Raw genomic sequence first — 22,074 nt, 5'->3', positions numbered from 1 at the left:
GAAATGGTTATTTATGATAAAAAAATTATAAATGGCATTATGTCTTGTGAGCTGACGTGTTCGCAAAGTGAGGTCGCAGATTGATCGAAGTAAACCTTACGAGCAAATTAAAATCACATTTAAAATTTATGCCGTACACAATTTTTAGACAATAGTTCGTCCGTAGTGATGTAGAGACAATTCTCAATTCTCCATTGCTGTATTTCCCCTCACTGTAATAGCGAAACTTTGACACAGTGCAACCAAGCGGAGGTATAGCTCAATGGTGGAGTATTCGATTGCAGATGACGAGGTCTCCTCTTCAAACTCGGCTGCTTTGTAATTTTTTATAATTTTAATTAATTATTAGCTGTTTGATATACTGCAGTTATCAATGAAATAGTTGTTAATATATTTTGTTTTATTTGTGTACATTTCCTAAACAAAGACAGTCATTTTTAAAGTAGGCTTGCAATTATTTCTAATTGGTTGCTATTGCTCCTATGTAGCATCTTGTGGAAGATAATTGACAATCAGCTCAAACAGTTGAAGATCAATATCAAAAATATTTTTCGCGCGCTAACGTGTCTTAGTCAGTTTTTAAGACGCTTGTCCAGCGTTAAAGATCTACTTTTAGGAATGGCTGACTAACAATTTTATTTTGTGGAAATCTCCAAATCGATAATTTTAAGCATCACAGTTACTCTCTCTAATAATTAGCGTAGTGAGAAAGCAAAGAGGGTTAATTAATCTTTAATTACATTATTGTAATAGAATGCGCATGCGATTCGAAATCTGTAGGAAAAACTAGAAAATTACATTCAAAGGAATGCAATAATTCTGAAACCACAATTTCAAATCTTCAAATGCTCAGACAATCTCCTCAAGAATATTTTTCGAAACATTTTCCTTTTCATACTTTTAATTTTCATATTGGGTTGAGGGAAAACCCCGGAAAAATCTTAACCAGGTAACTTGCCCCGACCGGGAATCGAACCCGGGCCACCTGGTTTCGCGGCCAGACGCGCTAACCGTTACTCCACAGGTGTGGACTTTTGCTAATAATTGTAACATAAAATGTAATATAAACCGATAAAACTTTAGCTTACCCCTGAAAGAGTAGAACTCGTACTCAGGGGCGGATTCCTGATCAGTATTTTTCAAGGACAATAAAGAAATAATTCAAGGAACGTTACTGATTTGATGCCCATGGCTATAACAAATGTCGGGAATAAAATTGTGAATTGTTACTTACTGGGACAGCTTCCTTGTGTGAGAGACAAGTCATCGAGGGCGATATCTCCCAAATTGTTCTTTCCCACTTTGCCTAAAATCATGATCTGAAACAGAAAGAATTAAATATTTCAAATTACATTTTGAGTTGATGTGTTGGATGTGAAAGTTAACTTTACGTTATTGTACTCATTTTTATATTAATTTCATGTAATGTGTTTAATTTTCCATCGTTAACGAATGGAAGTGTACCCTGTTTCGTTGCCTTAACGGGTCAGGTACAGCTTACGGCAGTACAATTTTGGAAATATTCAATGTTTTTTTTTTCCTCCATTACTCTATCTTGTTTAATAATGAAAATTAGTATGTGTATGGTTTATAATTTATTAATTATTGTAGAGAATATCATACCATGAAGGGGTTGGGTGAAGAAATGGGTAGTTCGGCTTGGTACCAGGCATTCCCCGCCTCACCGGACAGACTCCAGATATCGCGGTCCTTGCTCTCCCGAGTGTCGCTCAGTACAATGCTCAGTGTTCCGATTCCGTTGCCGTACATGTGGGTCCAGAACCTCAGGCACATAGGGCTATCAGCGCCTGTGAAATTTTAAATTCATAGTAAATTATATATGCAGGAGACTAAAAGAAACACATTCACTTAAAGTTGTAAAGCTGTGGCAGACTACTATAGAGTATGAATGGCTGTGTAGAATACGAAAGTTTCCCTAGTGTATAGTGTGGATCACGTAAGAGTAGTTCTTATGTCTTAATTTTTCTGTCCCTTCAGTGTTGCCAACTAATACCAGATATCACCAAGGAAGGTAAAATCACAATGCTATATACAGAAATAATAATAATAATAATAATAATAATAATAATAATAATAATAATAAAAATAATACTTACATACTTACTGGCTTTTAAGGAACCTGGTGGTTCATTGCCGCCCTCACATAAGCCCGCCATTGGTCCCTATCCTGAGCAAGATTAATCCAGTCTCAACCATCATATCCCACCTCCCTCAAATAAATTTTAATATTATCTTCCCACCTACGTCTCGGCCTCTCCAAAGGTCTTTTTCCCTCCGGCCTCCCAACTAACACTCTATATGCATTTCTGGATTCACCCATACGTGCTACATGTCCTGCCCATCTCAAACGTCTGGATTTTATGTTCCTAATTATGTCAGGTCAAGAATACAATGCGTGCAGCTCTGCGTTGTGTAACTTTCTCCATTCTCCTGTAACTTCATCCCTTTTAGCCCCAAATATTTTCCTAAGAACCTTATTCTCAAAATTCATAATCTCTGTTCCCCTCTCAAAGTGAGAGTCCAAGTTTCACAGCCATACAGAACAACCGGTAATATAACTGTTTTATAAATTCTAACTTTAAGATTTTTTGACAGCAGACTAGATGACAAAAGCTTCTCAACCGAATAATAACAGGCATTTCCCATATTTATTCTGCGTTTAATTTCCTCCCGAGTGTCATTTATATTTGTTACTGTTGCTCCAAGTTATTTGAATTTTTCCACCTCTTCGAAGGATAAATCTCCAACTTTTATAGTTCCATTTCGTACAATATTCTGATCACGAGACATAATCATATACTTTGTCTTTTCGGGATTTACTTCCAAACCTATCTCTTTACTTGCTTCAAATAGAATTTCCGCGTTTTCCCTAATCGTTTGAGGATTTTCTCCTAACATATTCACGTCATCCGCATAGACAAGAAGCTGATGTAACCCGTTCAATTCTAAACCCTCTGTGTTATCCTGAAATTTCCTAATAGCATATTCTAGAGCGAAGTTAAAAAGTAAAGGTGATACTGCATCTACCTGCTTTAGCCCGCAGTGAATTGGAAAAGCATCAGATAGAAACTGGCCTATACTAACTCTGTTGTAAGTATCACTAAGACACATTTTAATTAATCGAACTAGTTTCTTGGTAATATCAAATTCAATAAGAATATTATATAAAACTTGTCTCTTAAGCGAGTCATACGCCTTTTTTAAATCTATCAATAACTGATGTACTGTACCCTTATACTCCCATTTTTTCTCCAATATCTGTCGAATACAAAAAATCTGATCGATAGTCGATCTGTTACGCCTGAAACCACACTGATGATCCCCAATAATTTCATCTGCATATGGAGTTAATCTTCTCAAAAGGATATTCGATAAAATTTTGTACGACGTCAACAAAAGTGATATTCCTCGAAAGTAATAATAATAATAATAATAATAATAATAATAATAATAATAATAATAATAATAATAACAACAACAATTTAATTGAACCACTGTTTTGTTCATCAATTGAATATATCAGTCGTTCATTCTTTAATTAGTCGACCTGGTTGGCGAGTTGGTATAGCGCTGGCCTTCTATGCCCAGGGTTGCGGGTTCGATCCCGGGCCAGGTCGATGGCATTTAAGTGTGCTTAAATGCGACAGGCTCATGTCAGTAGATTTACTGGCATGTAAAAGAACTCCTGCGGGACAAAATTCCGGCACATCCGGCGACGCTGATATAACCTCTGCAGTTGCGAGCGTCGTTAAATAAAACATAACATAACATTCTTTAATTCGTTTATATATTTGTTCCATTCTTCACTAATTAACTTCTCCATTCATTGTTTTATTCATTAATTCATTGCACCATTTATTATTTAATCCATTAAATATCTTATTTCTTGAATTATTCGACAATTCATTTGTTCAATCGTTAAATGCTTTATTCGTTCATTGGTTTAATACTTCATTTGTTCATTCATTAAATATTAATTTGTTCAAGCAAAGAAAAAAAACAAGATTTTCAAATAACATTATAGCAGAAAATCGACATGTTTACCTCCAGCAAAATTTAAAATTTGCTTTTTAAAAACTTTTTTCCCGCGGGTATTCACATGCTTTGACAGTTCCTCATTATACTGCGAATAAACTCTTGATCACCTCGGAGCCGCCGCTGCTTATAGCTGACGTAAAAGACTGTACTTCATTTACAACCTGATGTAAGTTGGAAAGTTCCTCAGGAATGAGTCAATAGAAGTTGAACAAAAGTAGTTTTACCTGTGGCTTCGAACTCCATGCTAGACAGTCTAGCTACGTCTCCTGGGCGACGTGGGTATGACGAGTCTATGTATGCGTAACCTCCTTCCATTCCTCCATGCATGAAGCTGGTACGGTCTGTGGCTGGTCCGGTGGAAGGATTATGGCTGCCTCGTCCCTGTAACGAACGCGCTAGAACTAGAAAAATGTGTATTCGGAATATTAGTGCAAAATAGGCAATTCTTGTGCAAGTCTAGAGAAATTTGTGCACATTGCATGGCGGCAGCGAAAGAATAATTAAATTCCAGTTTAGGATGCTGACGTTGAATAAGCAAGTGGAGATCAACTTTCTTCACACTACTATTGAAAGTGCGGTGTCATTTCAAGGGGGGAACTCGAGTCAAAAATCGAATTTAAGGCTTTTTCTTATTTTATACAGAGTGATTCAAAAGGTAAGGTCAACCGGTGAGGAGATAATTCAGGGCGACATTTAGAGCAGGAAAGTCACTTTTATTTATTTGCAACCGTTTCAGAGTTACAACAGGTCATACAGTTAATTTACATCTCATGATACTTACATTAAATACTAATTTACCGTCAGATGTTTTGATCTAGCTTTGTTTACAAAGCATGGTTTCCACAATGGAACACACGCCGTGAAATGTTGTGATTGGCCAGCACGGTCACCTGACTTAACGCCTCTGGATTCTTTGTATGGGGTTTCATGAAAGAACAGGTGCACGCTACAGAGATTACAGACAGAGATCATCTGCTTCAGCGAATTAATGCAGTTGCAATGGACATCAGACTACGAAACGGACCGTTAGATATAGTGCACAGTGCAGTAAGAGAAAGCGCCCAGGCATGTTTGCGTGCAAATAGAGGATATTTTGAGCAGCTGCTCCAGTAAAATACTGTAAATTAGTAATTGAAGTTTACACGGGAAAAACGAACAATGTCACATTTCCATTAAGGGTGAGATAATGATGTATTTCAGTATATTACTGCAAAATTTATTGATGTTTCTACTTGAAATGAAGGAAATGATGAGTGTATCCGTAGTTTTAATTCTCCTTTACCACGTTTGGTAAAAATAACACTAAAGTTTGTAGTAATTCAGTGAATTAGATAATGACATCATCCTTAACAGCATTGTGACATTGTTCGTTTTTTCCGTGTACCCTTCAATTATTGTAAGTCACCTTAGTTTGAGTAAATATTTGACCTGTTGTAAATCTGAAATGGTTGCAAATAAATAAAACAGACAAAGGACTTTCCTGCTACATATGCCACCTTGAATCATCTCCTTACCGGTTGACCTTACCTTTTGAATAACCGTATATTTTGTATCTTTCTTGTGCCTTCCGTTGAAGTACGAAAGGTTTGAATCAAACTCGGGTTGTAAATGCGGTTGAGGTTTGTCTTTAAATGTCTGCTGCTTTCATGTGCAGGTGTACAGAATTTTAAAGTCAATTTGCCACATCATTTTTAAAGGTACTGTATTTCATAGTACATAGATAGGCTACTGTTTGCAATAATAAAGTGAAAAGTAAAAGGTAAAATTTTGAGAAAAATTGGGCATATTAGAGAGATATTGCCCAGCTTGTTATGATTACTGTAATTATTATTGTTGTTGTCACTATTATTATTATTATTATTATTATTGTTATTATTATTATTATTATTATTATTATTATTATTATTATTATTATTATTATTATTAAAGGTAAAAGGTATCCCCGTAACATGCCATGAAGGCACTTGGGGGCATGGAGCTAGAGCCCCATGCTTTCCATGATCTCGGCACTAGAATGAGGTGGTGTGGTCGGCACCACGCTCTGACCGCCTTTTACCCCAGGGAAAGACCCGGTACTCAATTTTATAGGAGGCTGAGTGAATCTCGGGGCCGTTCTGAAAGTTTGGCAACTTATTATTATTATTATTATTATTATTATTATTATTATTATTATTATTATACAGTAGCTATAGATGCAATAATAATAGTAATGATTTACGTAAAATGTTATTCAAGTAGGGAAAAACAAGAGTTGATATTGCAAAAGAAACTGTTATATAATGCAATAATTATCAATAAGAATAATAGAATAAATGTCAGAATTTTTATATACGTAGTCAGTAGGATGCGACCCCTTGAAAAAACTCCGCTCAGCCCTGTGGGTAAAGGGGTACGCGCACCATAGATTGAATACCACTGCTATACCGAAAGATGATGCTTGCTGATTGCAGAGGACTTGCTCCGCGTGTTATATCTATTTAGATCAGGCCTGCACAAACAGCGCTCAACGAGCGCGCGCGCTCTTTCGGAGCGGGAGAGCGGTGTTTACCGCTCGCCGAAACTGAGAGGAATATACGTCAGAATGATATAGACTTGCTATAGGTAGAGGAGAGGGAAACGACCACTCAGTTATCTAGTGGAGTGCAGTGTGCAGGCCTATTCTAAGTAACTGTTTCACATTGCTTACCTACTGCTACAGTACAGTATGGAGGAATCTAAAACACGGAACATAACATTTAACATTTAACGATTTACAGCTCGAACTCATTGATCTTCAATGTGACCTAAGGGCTAAAGATCGCTTGAATAATACTACTAGCCTGGTTGAGTTTTACAAGACTAAACATTAGCAATAATATCCACGACTACACAGGCTGGCTGTGAAAATGATTGCTATGCTTGGCTCAACATTTATATGTGAGCAACTGTTTTCTATAACCAACTTTAATAAAGGCAGACATCGAACATCTGTAACTGATGTTTCATTATGATCAGTAGGCTACTGTTCCTTTCAGCTGCCAACAGCATAAAACCTCGTTTTGATGTACTGATAAATAAAAATATGGTAAAATGATATTGTACATTTAAGTAGCTATAGAATTTCTATTACTTCTGTGAAATAAATATTTCTTTATTAATTAATAATAGTCCAAGATAGTTAGCAAACACTGAACGGGAATTCATTTCATAAACACTCGTAATAGTACTTCATTTTGTGTATATTTTGTACGAGACCCACCCCTTCTTCCAGTCCACCCTTATACAGAACGCAGCTAATATCTGCATTCCGCTCATGAGCTGTGAGCCGGCTCGGAGAGCGCAAACCTTGTGCAGGCCTGATTTAGATGAAGATTGACTTTCTACTGAATCGACGGAGCAGTGTGCCTACATTCAACCTACTCCAATATGACTAAGGCATGCACCGCTGCCTAATGTGTTCACTTGTGCCTCCGGACATCGTAACTGCCTCTCCTCTTTACACACCCGTCCACTGAACGAGCCGGTCGAAAGAACTCCGTCTGTACTTTATTTTACATTCTAAGATCGAGGGTAAAAGATCTCATAACCAGGTTCCTGCAAATAAACATAAGAGTACAGTACTAAGTACTTACCAGACTCCAATCGAAATCGTCTCCTTCTTCGTTAGTCCAACCGCAAAATCCACCCTCGAATGTGCAGTGTCCTTTGCATTCGCTTCCCTGTTTGACGGCCACGTTGTCGACGGCCACAAATCCACGGTACCTCCTATATGCGTCAGAGGAATCCTTCGCCAGTCCTTCGAATACAATCTGTTGGAAAATTAAATGAATTACATTTGAGAATATCTTCAGATGTCTTATTTCAAGTCTTGATTATTACGTGGACGACAATTCCGACTACTCCCGGACGGGTTCATACATTAAAGTACAGTCCCTGGCCAAATTATTAGACGCACCTTTTTTTTAACATAATATACATGCTAATGTAAGCAGAAAATTAATTAATTAAGTTTTTCCACAACAGCTGCTACAAGTGTTCCTTAACAATATCAATGGTAGGTGAATATTATTAAAATTTGCTTTCTGAAATGAATGAGTTACCAAAAATGAAGGTGGGTCTAATACTTTGGCCAGGGACTGTACATATAACACTGTTTGTGAGACGGAACTGTCGAAACCCACTGTGGTACTAGAAGTGCATACATAAGTCTCTGGGAGGCAGAAAATGCAAGTACAGTACTGTATTCGTTGATAGATAACCAATAAGAATTTGTATTCATTTCACCTGCCACACCAATTACCCTTATTGGACAGAATTTTTAATACTGTTCTGTTGAAATTAGGAGAGTCTACTGTATTCAGTGCTTCACATATGTTTCTGTGCCTAAGTAATGGAATATTATTGTTAAATATGCTCTTCAATTAGGCTAATCATTGAACAAACTATGGCTTTCCAAAATAACTTACTCCACTTTTGTTAATTTTCAAAATATTTTCGATAAATTAAACAGATCCTCTATTGGGCAGGTACTTCAAAACGAGATGTCGCATAAGATTATAAAGACCACACCTGTAGACTAAATGTTAGCGCGTCTGACCGCGAAACCAGGTGGCCCGGGTTCGGATCCCGGTTGGGGCAAGTTATCTGGTTGAGGTTTTCTCTGGAGTTTCTCCTCAACCCAATACGAGTAAATGCTGGGTAACTCCCGGTGCTGGACCCCGGAATTATTTCACCGGCATTATCACCTTCATTTCATTCAGACGCTAAATAACCTGAAATGTTGTTGCAGCATTGTAAAATAGCCAAATAAAAATATTATAAACCTTATTGATGAAGCAGATTGAGGATGTATATGTCAAATATTACATGAAAGCTTAATTTCAGATCCTGCTTCCAAATTGAACACGTACTGAAACGCCAGTCCTAAAGGCTCTGTGACGAAGAAATTACTCTTTGCCAACCTGCATGATCGATTAAGCTGTAATATGTTTTCACTCGAATTCTTATTCACTCAATTTATAACCAGTCGTGAAAAATTTGGTGTCTCGGAATGTAATTCAGATTACTACATGCCAGTTTTTAATCATTTTGAGTATATATATATATATATATATATATATATATATATATATATATATATATATATATATATTCGCAGTTTATAAACCACATTTACGCAAGACCGTAACTATTAAGTGTGTATATAAAGGGTGTAACTAAAATTTACGTCAAAATATTTGGTGGAACATTCCTCTTATATAGAGGATGTAAAAATGTTATATGAACATTTGTCCAGAAACGCTTCATTTCCTTGCTAAAGCCCTTTCTCACAACTCTGCTTACAATGTATAATGCGGTATATTATGAAATAAAATTACCATACCACATGAAAATGTACCTTACGGAATTGTTCAAGATGGTCCCCGTTAGAATGAATACATGCATCAACTCATCGTCGTATTGAATCTCGGATGTGCTTATGCATCCCTGGAGAATATCGTTTTCTCTCGCAGCGTTCCAAAATATGGGCTCGAAGACTCTTCATCTGCACCGGTGGTCCATTTACAAGCTCCATTCAATGACAAATGAAAGTATAGTGAACTTATGTAGGTCCAGAGAACGCAGGGTTCACGGTGTTGGTCCATCTCTACCAATTCGTCTGTCAGGGAACATTTGATTAATAAATCGGCGAACATTAACATGGAAATGAACAGAATCTCCATCGTACATAAAATACATGTTTCCTCGTATTGTGAACGGTACATGGTGTAACAGAACATTCAAGTTGTAATCTAAGAATACTTTGTATTTTTTTTTCCGTTATGTTGGGTGAATTGAACCGTAAGTAATGTTATTAATTTGAACGTATTTTTCTTCGAGATATTTCAAGCAAAATATTTCAAACAGTTTTCCTTCATTTTGCATCCTTTTCTAGATGAAAAGTAATTGTTTTAAGTGAAATATTTCATAACGTGTTTCGGGATAGCCATTAATTTGATTCCCAATGTGCTCAGTCAATTCAAGAGAGCAATGTATTATGATAATACATGGTTGAAAGAATTTTAGTTTTGTTCTTCAAAATGTATAAGAACTTGATCCGACCAAATGTTGTATTGTAAAATTACTTTGCGGAATGCAGAATTTGTTCGGATCAAATTTCTGAACGTTTAAAGGAAAAAACTAAAATTCTTTCAAAAATGCATTATCATAATAATTTGCTCTCTTAACTTGACTGAGCATATTGGGAATTAAATCAACGGCTTTCCCAAATCACACTATGAAATGTTTCACACAAAATAATTGTTTTCTTGAAAAGAAAGTAAAAACGAGCAAATTTTTATTGAACATTTTTGTTTGAAATATCTCAAAGAATAATCCCTTCAAATTAATGGGATTCGTTAGAGTTCAATCTGCGTATATATGAAACATAAAAGTTTGTTTCTAAAAATCTAATATACTACATAAAATAGGGATTTCTCTGTATGGAATAGGCATATAGGATGAACCGCAAATAATGTCATTAATTTCAGAAAGTTATTCTTTGAGATATTCCAAACAAAAAGTTTAATACAATTTTGCTTGTTTTTCTTCCTTTTCCAGATAAAATTGTTTTACATGAAACATTTAATACGCATATTTTGGAAAATCCATTGATTTAATTCCCAATATGCTCAGTCAATTTAAGAGGACAGTGTATTATGAAATAAATGATAGAAAGAGTTCTAGTTTTGTCCTTCAAATGCTCAGAAATTTTATCCGAACTATATAACTTTCCGTTCTGAAAATGAATTTTAAAATGTTACTTGCGTTCTATTTGCGCGTTACTTGGATTGATGGAATTAACATAATTACCACTATAAACATATTTTATTTAGTTTGTTGGATTGGATTAAATTACTGAGCGTTCATACGGGCTCTTCGCTCATCTGTTCATCAATCATGCTTGTGTTCATGGATCAGTGGCCCAGAAATGTCGCGGGAGAAAAGCGATCGCTAAATGATAGAACTGCTAAGAGAAAACCAGGTATTATAACAGACGGAAAACTCGATGAAACTGGATCAACAACAGAACGTTCCTCAAAGAAAGTTCTACGCCGAGTACAGTAGTAAGGAGTAGTTTCAAAAGCTTCCGTCCATAAAACTACAAAACTTTTAAAATTGTAAGAAACTGCTTAAGAAATTACGGCTGAACTGCAGTGGACGCCTGTAATATAATTTTCCAGAACATGGCTGAAGGTATTGTTGATTCACGCTAATATATATATATATATATATATATTACTTACTTACAAATGGCTTTTAAGGAAACTGCAGATTCATTGCCGCCCTCACATAAGTCCGCCATCGGTCCCTATCCTGTGCAAGATTAATCCAGTCTCTATCATCACATCCCACCTACCTCAAATACATTTTAATATTATTCTCCAATCAACGTCTCGGCCTCCCCAAAGTTATTTTTCCCTCCGGTCTCCCAACTAACACTCTATATGAATTTCTGGATTCGCCCATACGTGCTACATGCCCTACTCATCTCAAGTGTCTGGATTTAATTGTTCCTAATTATATCAGGTGAAGAATACAATGAGTGCAGTTCTGCGTTGTGTAACTTTCACCATTCTCCTGTAACTTCATCCCTCTTAACCCCAAATATTTTCATAAGAACCTTTTTCCCAAACACCCTTAATCTCTATTCCTCTCTCAAAGTGAGAGTCCAGGTTTCACAACCATTCAGAATAACCGGTAATAGAACTGTTTCATAAATTCTAACTTTCAGTTTTTTTGACGACAGACAAGATGACAAACGCTTCTGAACCGAATAATAACACGCATTTCCCATAGTTATTCTGCGTTTAATTTCCTCCCGACTGTCATTTATATTTGTTACTGTTGCTCCAAGATATTTGAATTTTTCCACCCTTTTGAAGGATAAATCTCCAGTATTTGTTTCCATTTCGTACAATATTCTGGTCACGAGACATAATCATATACTTTGTCTTTTCGGGATTTACTTCCAAACCGATCGCTTAACTTGCTTCAAGTAAAATTTCCGTGTTTTCCTAATGGTTTGTGGATTTTTTCCTAACATATTCACGTCATCCGCATGGAAAAGAAGCTTATGTAACCCGTTCAATTCGAAACCCTTTCTGTTATCCTGAACTTTCCTAATGCCATATTTTAGAGTGAAGTTAGAAAGTAAAGGTGATAATGCATCTCCTTGCATTAGCCTGCAGTGAATTGGAAAAGCTTCAGATAGAAACTGGCCTATACGCACTCTGCTGTAAGTTTCACTGAGACATATTTTAATTAATCGAACTTGTTCCTAGGGAATGTCAAATTCATTAAGAATAATATATAAATCTTCTCTCTTAACGGAGTCATATGCCTCTTTGAAATCTGTGAATAACTAATGTACTGTACCCTTATACTTCCATTTTTTTTTCCCACTATTTGTCGAATACAAAAATTCTTATCAATAGTCGCTCTATTACGCCTAAGACCGCACTGATGATCCCCAATAATTTCATCTACGTACGGAGTTAATCTTCTCAAAAGAATATTGGACAAAATTTTGTACGACGTCAGGAAAAGTGGTATTCCTCCAAAGTTGTCACATTTAGTCTTGTCTCCCTTCTTAAAAATAGGTACAATTACGAACTCCTTCCATTGTTCTCGTACAATTTCCTTTTCCCAAATAGCAAGTACAAGTTTATAAATTTCGTTAGAAAATGCGCTTCCACCCTCTTGTATTAATTCTGCTGGAATTTGATCGATACCTGGAGACTTGTACTTTTTTAGATTTTCTATCGCAATTTCGACTTCTGAAAGTGTGAGTTCGGATATAAATGTTACAGCAGTTTGTATTTGAATTTCGTCCCGATCATTTCAATTTGGCCTATGTACATTTAGTAAATGCCCAAAATAGTTTTTCCATCTGTTCAGGAATGAATGACAGTCTGCAAGTAAGTGACCATTCTCATCCTTGATCACGTTTACCCTTGCCTGATATCCGTTCTTAAATTCCTTTATACCCTTATATACAGTAAATCTCGAATGTTTTTATTCTTACTATTTGTTTCTACCTCATTCAGTTTTTCCTTCAAGTGACCTCCCTTTTTTTTCTAAGTGTGCGACTTGCTTCCCGTGTTTCATTGAAATAATTATCTCTACTCTCCTCAACTGGATCATATATATATTTTTTTTTCTTTCATTTGAGGCATTTCTATTTACTCAGTCATGTTACTTCACAGAACAATAGGTCTACGTTGTGGAGCACAATTGAAGGGCTCAGAGTCAAAGGCGACTAACCAACAATTACAAAATGAGTAAATAAGAGTTTATATTAAGAGGATCCTGACAAAAATTATTGGTTTCACAATTTATTTTATTTGGTCTATATTGAATAAATACAAAAAATATCATGAATCTATAACAACGATGTATAGTTTTGAAAAAAAGCATAATAACGAACAATACAAAATTGTGGGTTGATCGCCTTTGGCTCTGAGCCCTTCAATTAATAATACCAGATTAATTCATGAAATTCCATTACGTCACAAAAAATTGACGTATCGTATGCTGTAACTGCAAACCGAATAATTATAGTAGCCATATTTTGTGATAGGTACATTAAATTCGGAGGCTTAGGCTACTGCTCTCGGATACTGTCGCCATGTTCTGAAATGTTGACAGCGACTAAAAAACAAAAGGTCAATGTAGAGTATCCACCGCCCATTGAACGAATATTGGTTAAACGAGCGTTGAGCGACTTCCGCCGATTTTGGAATAGACACCGACGCACTTAGGTTAGGTTAGGTTAGTTTAAGCTTTTATTATCCCGTCAAGATGAAGGTGAAAGCGATTGAGTGTGATTTTATTATTTCTATGTTGGCAGTTCAAGTGCGTCGGTGTCTATTCCAAAATCGGCGGAAGTCGCTCAACGCTCGTTTCACTCGTATATTTCACACTTTTATCACTGTCAATGTTGCGCTATAAACCAATTTTCGCAAATCTAATGTAAAAGACTGCCTACACAAGCAACAATTTATACTAAATGTTTAGGATTAGTGTAAATTTGGCCTATGTCTCCTATAGTGGGCATTCACCAAACAAAATGCTATTTCCAACAGTATTTTGCGACAGCGTTCTGCTAATAATTATTTGAATACTGTAGGTAGTTTTTTGATGACAAGTATTTCTAGATGGATATGATCCGCACGTTCTTCAGACCTTTTCATGTGGGAGTATTATTTGTGGGGAACTCTGATAATTAAATTATACAGGAATAATTTTCACACCAAATACGAGCTTCGAAATGATATAAAGAAAGGAATTATTGCGAGATATACGGTAATATATTTCCATGTAATTAACAATTTCTTCGAAATATGTGGGGAATGTGTGACTCAGACAGTCACCACTTTGAATAACCCGTAAAACGCAATTTAGCATTCAGTATTAAATAATATACTTTTGTGCATGCTGTTGTTAATCAAAGCTTTGAAGTAAAAACACGTGGGAGGTTACGGATCGATAACCATGCAGTCTACACCAGCAATGCAAACATGTTGATTTGCAAATTCTCCGCCGGATGTGCAGCTCGAATGCTCGTATGGGATCCATATCACTGAGTCATTGCCTGGGAATTGTGGGTTCGTGCAAGCGACATCCAAGAGCAACTTTTTAGAGCAATATTAGTAGTATCTAAACTGTATTTCAATACCTGGTGGTCCGTCTTGAAAGTGTAGAGAACCTCGGCCTCTAGCCATTTCTGGTTAGTGGGATCCTTGGTGCTCCACAACACTCTGTCGAAACCGGCGGGCAGACCCTCCTCGTTCAGCGGGTGCAGAAGAACTCTCAGTCCCGCAGCACTCAGACCATCCACGTAGTAGCTGAGGACATTATGTACTCATGTGAACACAATATTCATCTTTTACTTATTTATAGAAATAATTCCAATTAAGTTCTGACGCGATATACAGAGTGATTCACGAGGATTTACCGTTACTTACGGAGCTTATTTCCGAAAATATTGAGCAAAAAAGTATATAAACGTTTGTCCTAATAATAATAATAATAATAATAATAATAATAATAATAATAATAATAATAATAATAATCCGTGGCGCTACAGCCCGTGAAGGGCCTAGACCGACCAGCCGACTGCTGGTCTCACGCCCACATGTCGAAACAAAGGTGGACGATCATCCAGCCAGAATGGAGGTATCGTGTGGTTAGCACGATGATCCCCTCAGCCTTTATAGCTGGCATTCGCAACCGGATTTCGCTACCTATCGTAGCTCCCCAAGTGCATCACGACGCTGGGTGGGCACCGGTTCCATACACGGGCCGAAATTTCATGAGAAAATTTTTTCTCCCATCAGGACTCGAACCAAAACATTTGTCCTAATTTCAGTATTTTCAGAGTTACATTAATTTGAAGTTGTTCGTAAAATACCTTTTTTTCTTTAGTTTGAAGAATAAAAGAATATTACAAATAGAGATTGAACTATTCAGAACTATCATTACTTCATTTGGCTAGTGTCCTGAAGCGAAAAGTGTGTTGTCAGTTGCTTTGTACAGATTTTATTTTTCAATTTTTTGACTAAAAATGACATCATTATTACGCACTTATCACAAAAATTGTTACAAATCATACAACTTTAGGAACTTGATTCTTTATATTTTAATTATGCATAGTAATGTACAGTATTGAAGAATTTACAACACTGGCGTGATTTGTAACAATTATTGTGATAAATGCGTCATAGAATATAATTTTGTAATTAAAAATCGAAAAAAAAAAAAATCTGTACGAAACAACTTTGAAATTCAAGACACATTTCTGCAGTGCTCGGGAAAAGTGACATAAGTCATTTTCCACAAACCTTTTTTGATAATTTATTGACAACTTACGGAACGTCTGCTCGCTTGGAAAAAAAATACATAAGTATTTCTCCCATTACAATAATTCATAGAGAAAAAAATCAAATCGACATAAACCAGTGTAAGTTGTCAATAAATTATCAAAAATGGTTTGTGGAAACTGACTTATGTCACTTTTCCCGAGCACTGCAGATTTATAGCTTCATAATATTAGGTAATTAAAGAAATGATACTCCTGAAGTGTTCATTCTTTATCTCTGATATTCTTTTACTCTCAAAATTCAAGAATAACGGTATTTTACAAACAATTTCAAATTAGTGTAACTCTGAAACTACTGAGATTAACACAAAAGTTTATAGATATATTTTGCTCAAAATTTCTTCGGAAATAAACTCCGTAAGGGTTAACATTAGGAGTAATCAGGATCCGTCTGTGCTTATCTGTTTAACATATATTGGTGTTTAACAAATATTTGTTAAACAGATAAGCACAGACGGATCGTGATTACTCCTAATGTTATCGTATTAGCTTATCGGTCCTCACTACCCCTTTTAAATTCCGTAAGAGATGGTAAATTCTGGTGAATCAATCTGTGTAGGGCTATTTTGCAAGTCATATATTGAAATTAAACGAAATGCCTTGCTTATTTTACAGCGACTACTTACCTAAAAGCCACGCACTTTCCTTCCGCTCCAGTGCTGTCCATTACGCCACTGTCTAGGAAAGCGTTCTGAGCGGCTCTAGTTTCAGGCGACGCTCCTAGAAGTGACGTCTCGAAGAACACGTACCCACCTAGAAAGTTGAAATTTTAAACATGACGGCCATAATATTCAAAACTGTCACGTTAGCGATGTGGAGGAATGCCGCTAATGTTATACTAGCCGATTATTGATACTGCTGCTGGGTTGCAAGAAAAGTAACTAATAATTTTGTTAAGCTATTTTATAGTTAGATTAGATTGTACGGCCACTATATACAGCGTTGCTTAGTGGAGTGTTAGTCACGGTGGTCGTATTCATAGACATTCTTAGCTTTAGCCGGCCCGGATGGCTCAAGCGGTAGGGGCACGGCATGTCCCTATCGCTTGGTCCGAAGGGTTGTGGGTTCGAGTCCCGCCTCGGGCATGGGTGTTGTGATTGTATTAGTATTAAGTAAAAAAAACGAAGGAAACAAAGGTAACTGGCTAGAGAAATGTCTATGAATAGCACACGGTATCATTAAACTTTTAAATCTGTACTTCTAACGATCCAACGCCACCGGTTACAGTTCCACAACATCCATGAAATGGCGCCACCATACAGTTCAGTTGAATTCAAAATTCCATTAACGTCTATTATGATAACCTAATCTGCCTAAAACGACATAATAAATAACATTTTCTTATGCTTCTATCAGATTTATTCCTGGAGATTGATCCAAAAAATGGTTGCCGACTATGTAGTTACCAGTTTCATCTCTGGATTTGTGTCGTCTGCTCGCGATTGCTAGTCTATACTAATTGGCGAATAAATAACCTTAACCTTTTCATAAATATACAATTTTCGTATAATGTTTGACGTTGATGTAATGTAATTTGTTGCAGAATTTATGCTGAAATGCAAATTTTTCTAGCTAATCTTGAAACACAAACAACCAAAAGCGCTTCATTTTAGTTTCGGAAGCTAGTGGCTTCTTCGCAGTTTATTAGCTTGTTAGAGAAAGAAAATCATATATGCCTTGGAGAACTCTTCGGCGAACAATCAAGAATGTGGAGAACCTTGGAACTTATAATTAATAAAATTATAGGACAGTTAAGAGTTCAGGATTAAAAAGAAAATTCTAATAGCCAAACATGAATATTCTGATTACATTTTGTAGTCATTATTGTCTTCTAGGATATTTAGAGGGAATGACTTAATATATTTATATTCGGAATTTTTTTAGACACTACATACAAGCAAGACAATGAAACAAGGCCTTGAGTTGCAAACATGGTGCAAACAATGTTCGACAAAATAATAAAGAACTAGGAGGGCAGGTCTGATACTGTGAAGGTGATGTGTTGGTCATTTTTATGGTGTGTATACATTGATTTTCTTAGTACTCGTTAAGCATTTGATGTAAATATTTGATATAAACGGATGTGGTACAATTTTATGCACAATTACTAAAAAAAAAGATTATTTTAACTCTGAATCATTATTGAGAGCCAGATTTACATAAAAATAAAAACATACTCTCCCAGAGTGAGATGGATTTGACGTCATGATGATTGATTATATTTCTGTTACTTCATCTGAAGGGTTCAGATGCATAGTGGGCCAAGCACCATTTATTAAAACGGAGAAAACAAGATTTAAAGTTAAGTGAATACCATAGTTTAATGAATATTGACATATTCTTTAGTTTTTATGTGTATAATATATTTTACTTGCTATATGTTTCCGTTAAATTATGGTAATAACTTCATTTCAACCCTTGTTTTCTACGGTTTTAGTAAATGGCGCTTGGCCCGCTATGGTTCTGAACCCTTCAATTGTCTTGTGACGAGTTAATTTTAAAATGTAAGGAATAAGATTGTAGAAGTGACATTTTTTTTGGTGGTTCCATTTTATTTCGTACATTTATTTCCTGAAATAATGATTTCGACTTTACAAACATTAATTTGCATTTTTCAACGTCGTTAATGTGAGAAGGAATATTTTTGTCCAACGCAGTAAGCTAGCTAAAACTGTAAATAGTTTATTGTTTGAGTCTTGTAATCTATCATTAGGAAACATTTCAATTATTTTTAATCGAAATGGCGACCGTACCTAACTGCTACATTGTAATGAATTAAAATAATTCATAAGAATTTTCCTCTGTGACTGCCCAGGTGATTAATAATATTATTTCAATATAATAATAATAATAATAATAATAATTTGTCCCGCAGGAGTTCTTTAAATGCAGTAAATCTACTGACATGAGCCTGTCGCATTTAAGCACACTTAAATACCATTGACCTTGGCCGAGATCGAACCCGCAACCTCGAGCACAGAAGGTCACCACTATACCGACTACGTTACCCAGGGCGACTGAAAGTTGGAATTTTAGGGTTGAAAGATTGTAAGAATGCGAAGGGGTGGCTCGGAGGTACTCCTCTATTGTGTTGTTCACTGCTAGGAAGGAGTTGTTAACCGTCTTGGAATGTAAACGGTAGATGATATTAAGGAAAACGAAAAACAGTTACGAAAAATGATACTTATACCTATATTTCCACGAAAAATTTAAATATTAAATCTCAAGCCTGTATGTATCAAGAAAAATAATAGGTTTTTACCTAAATTCCGCTCTCTTGTAATTACATACTGATACGGTTTAGGTACATAATGACGTCAAAAGAGGTAGTTACATAAAAAAATTACATCATGTAATGAAAATCAACATAGTGGAATACATATTAATGTTGATAGAATCAAGTACGAATGACACAAAAACAGAAGCCGATAATTCAATATAAAATATACACAATAAAAATAAAAATAAACACATTGGAAGATGTCTTCATCATTTTAAAGAATGATGTCAGCTATTGTATAATCCATCATTTATAGGAGCGCAACATGAATACTGAAGCGTTTCAATGATTAAATAGAATTGAAATAGTATACATACTGCGACAGCCAAAATTTCTATAGTGCCAGATCAGTTATAGTATAGGTCATTCGTTATCTCTCGAAACTTGCACGCCAGTAAAGGTTTACACGTGAAAGTGTTTTTTTACTTGCGCGCCAATAGCTATTGGCACCAATGAATCCATGCATGTGTAAACTCACCATTAATTATGTTCATATCTATGAGAAATTTAACCATCTGATGAGCGCGCCCACTCATTTTTCATAAGAAAACGCGCGGGGTATCTTGTGCCCCATGTAAGTTTCTTGAACATGTTTGCAATTTTTTTGTTGACATGGATTATGTTTTCATAATAAAATTATTATGTTGCTCAATTTTAATCAAATAAAACGCAAGTTACAAAATTTTGACTATAAAATGAACATTATTAAGCTCACTAAAATATTTTGTAGTGCATTGAAAATTAAGAAAATTTAGCCTCTTATCGGAAAGCTAGTTTCCACCATTAGGATACACAATTTTTCTCAGCAAACCATACGATGTTTAGACTACTATTACATCCTTCTAGATCACTGTTATATTCATTATTAGAAGTTGGAGAACCCTTTTCTGAATTCGTGTCGTGAATTCTTTTAATAGGGGTCTAGTGTTATCTGCTTCTTCATCACATTAAACACTTCTGAGTTTTCTCTTTTCTTCAATAGAAGGGCACGTTTCTGTAGTTCTCTGATGTGTAAGAGTTGCTAAATACATTTCTCTCCATACCCGTCTCTTTAATACTAAAGTATAACGTTGTTCCCATTTACATTAACACGACCAGGCACGTTGGGTTCTCTGTCCAATAGTGATAACTACTGTTCGGATAAAATACTGTCCAAATTTCAAGAGAGGGTCCCTGCGAGGGGTGCATGGTCCTTGCGGGGTAAGAGGAGAGAGTAAACCAGTAACTCAGCGTTATTGAAGGAGCAGGTGGATGGGAGTTGTGTCATTGGTCGGCTGGTACAAACAAGGCTTAGTCAATGACTGGCCGGTTCCGTGTCAGGGATAGATTATATACGAGTGGGGGAAAAACTCGCATTCCTTGCTCGGATCTTCTCGTGAAATGCAGACTGTAGCTCTTACAATGTATGCAACAAAGTACTATGCTTTCTGTGTTTAGGAAATGTTGATGCATACGTACTAGCCAAAACTCTACCTGCTGGGAAGAACGCTCCCCACACCCTAGCTAAAACATCAGGGAATGGACAGTACAGCCATTATGCCTGATTCACACGGGGATAGTTTACAGGAAAGAGTCAAGTGCTTGAAGCCTCTAAACTTGGCGCCATATTTGTGATCACGCGGAGTCACTGAACTTGAAACCATGTTCCACACGTAAAAAACACTCTTAATGTTGTGAGCTTGGAGGTACACTGTTTTAAGTTTTTTACCTTCTTGCGTACCACTTCTACGTTAATGTTATGGACATTTTGTGCTTTAAGTTTCGTAACAAGTTTCTGAAGTAATAATTCCCTCTTGTTTAATATTAATTTTTATTACTATTATTGAAGTATTTCTCATGCTGTATATATTCCACGGAAGTTCGTACATCTCATGCAATTCTAAAAATGTTACAATAAGGTAGATTATATAGTACTGTATAGATGCTAGATGCACATCAAAGCACCTTCTTCACATAGGCCCTAAATATAGGCCTTACGTGAACAATTTAATTATAATTTATTATTGATAATGATTCACACGAGCAGCAGTTATAAAATAGGTATATGCAACTCATTAGCTATAGAAATTAGAGAAATGAAAACATGAAAGTAATGTAGCTTATAATGATTCAGTATTGACAAAAAAAAAATAAATTTTATAAATTGATGATAAATTGTAGGGCCAAAACGAGGGACAAGTTGTGTTATTTTTTTCAATCTAGAGATATTAAATACCAAATTTATTCTATACATATTTGAGTATTTCAGCGGAATTGGTTTATTTTTGTTCATAATTTTCTGAGAAATATCATCGAGTAAGTCGTTCTTCTGTCATTGAACGTATGGAAACCAAAAATTCGTCTCAATAATCTAAGTAATTGGGATATGGAATGGACAAGGGATTTATTCTGTATCAACTCGATAGAATGAACGTTGTTTTTCAACGAGGATTCCAAATTATTGTAGCACATTCCACTTGCTTCTAATCAGGGTAGGCCTAACCTAAAAACAGGTGGTTGCTTTAATAATTTCGAATTACGAATCCAAGTGATTCGTAAGCAGAATTAGTAATTGTTAAAATGTGGGGTTTGAAAGTTAAACTAATCTCAAATTCGATATTTAAATTAATTAGCTATTAATGTAAACAATCACAGACCTTCCACTATATATCCTTGGAAGTTGCTACTTGCTACAAGTTAGAATTCACACGAGGAAATTGGTGGAGTCAAGTAGATCACGTGATGGGAAAGTGCACACAAAAGTTGGCGAGTCGTCAACTCAAATTCTGCTTGACCCCCAAGTCACAACTTGACTGTCTCGATCATATCACACGCGGAAAGTCGAAGGAAAGTC

The 22,074-nt window shown here is 35.9% G+C and overlaps 1 protein-coding gene across 1 annotated transcript in view; it reads right to left on the bottom strand.

Moving 5' to 3' along the window:
- The window catches only part of LOC138708042 (MAM and LDL-receptor class A domain-containing protein 1-like), a 297,684-nt gene that overhangs the window by 66,930 nt on the left and 208,680 nt on the right, over positions 1-22,074 (bottom strand). The window contains exons 6-11 of the mRNA XM_069838155.1: positions 16,588-16,714; positions 14,759-14,927; positions 7,671-7,847; positions 4,284-4,440; positions 1,624-1,808; positions 1,235-1,319 (exon numbers count right to left, since the gene is read on the bottom strand). Coding sequence (XP_069694256.1) covers positions 1,235-1,319; positions 1,624-1,808; positions 4,284-4,440; positions 7,671-7,847; positions 14,759-14,927; positions 16,588-16,714 — 900 coding nt within the window. The remainder of the gene's footprint in view (positions 1-1,234; positions 1,320-1,623; positions 1,809-4,283; positions 4,441-7,670; positions 7,848-14,758; positions 14,928-16,587; positions 16,715-22,074) is intronic.

Source organism: Periplaneta americana, chromosome 10 (assembly GCF_040183065.1).
Source record: "Periplaneta americana isolate PAMFEO1 chromosome 10, P.americana_PAMFEO1_priV1, whole genome shotgun sequence".
Taxonomy (NCBI): Eukaryota; Metazoa; Arthropoda; class Insecta; order Blattodea; family Blattidae; genus Periplaneta; species Periplaneta americana.
Note: the sequence above shows the minus strand (reverse complement) of the source record. Positions and strands in the feature narration are given on the sequence as shown.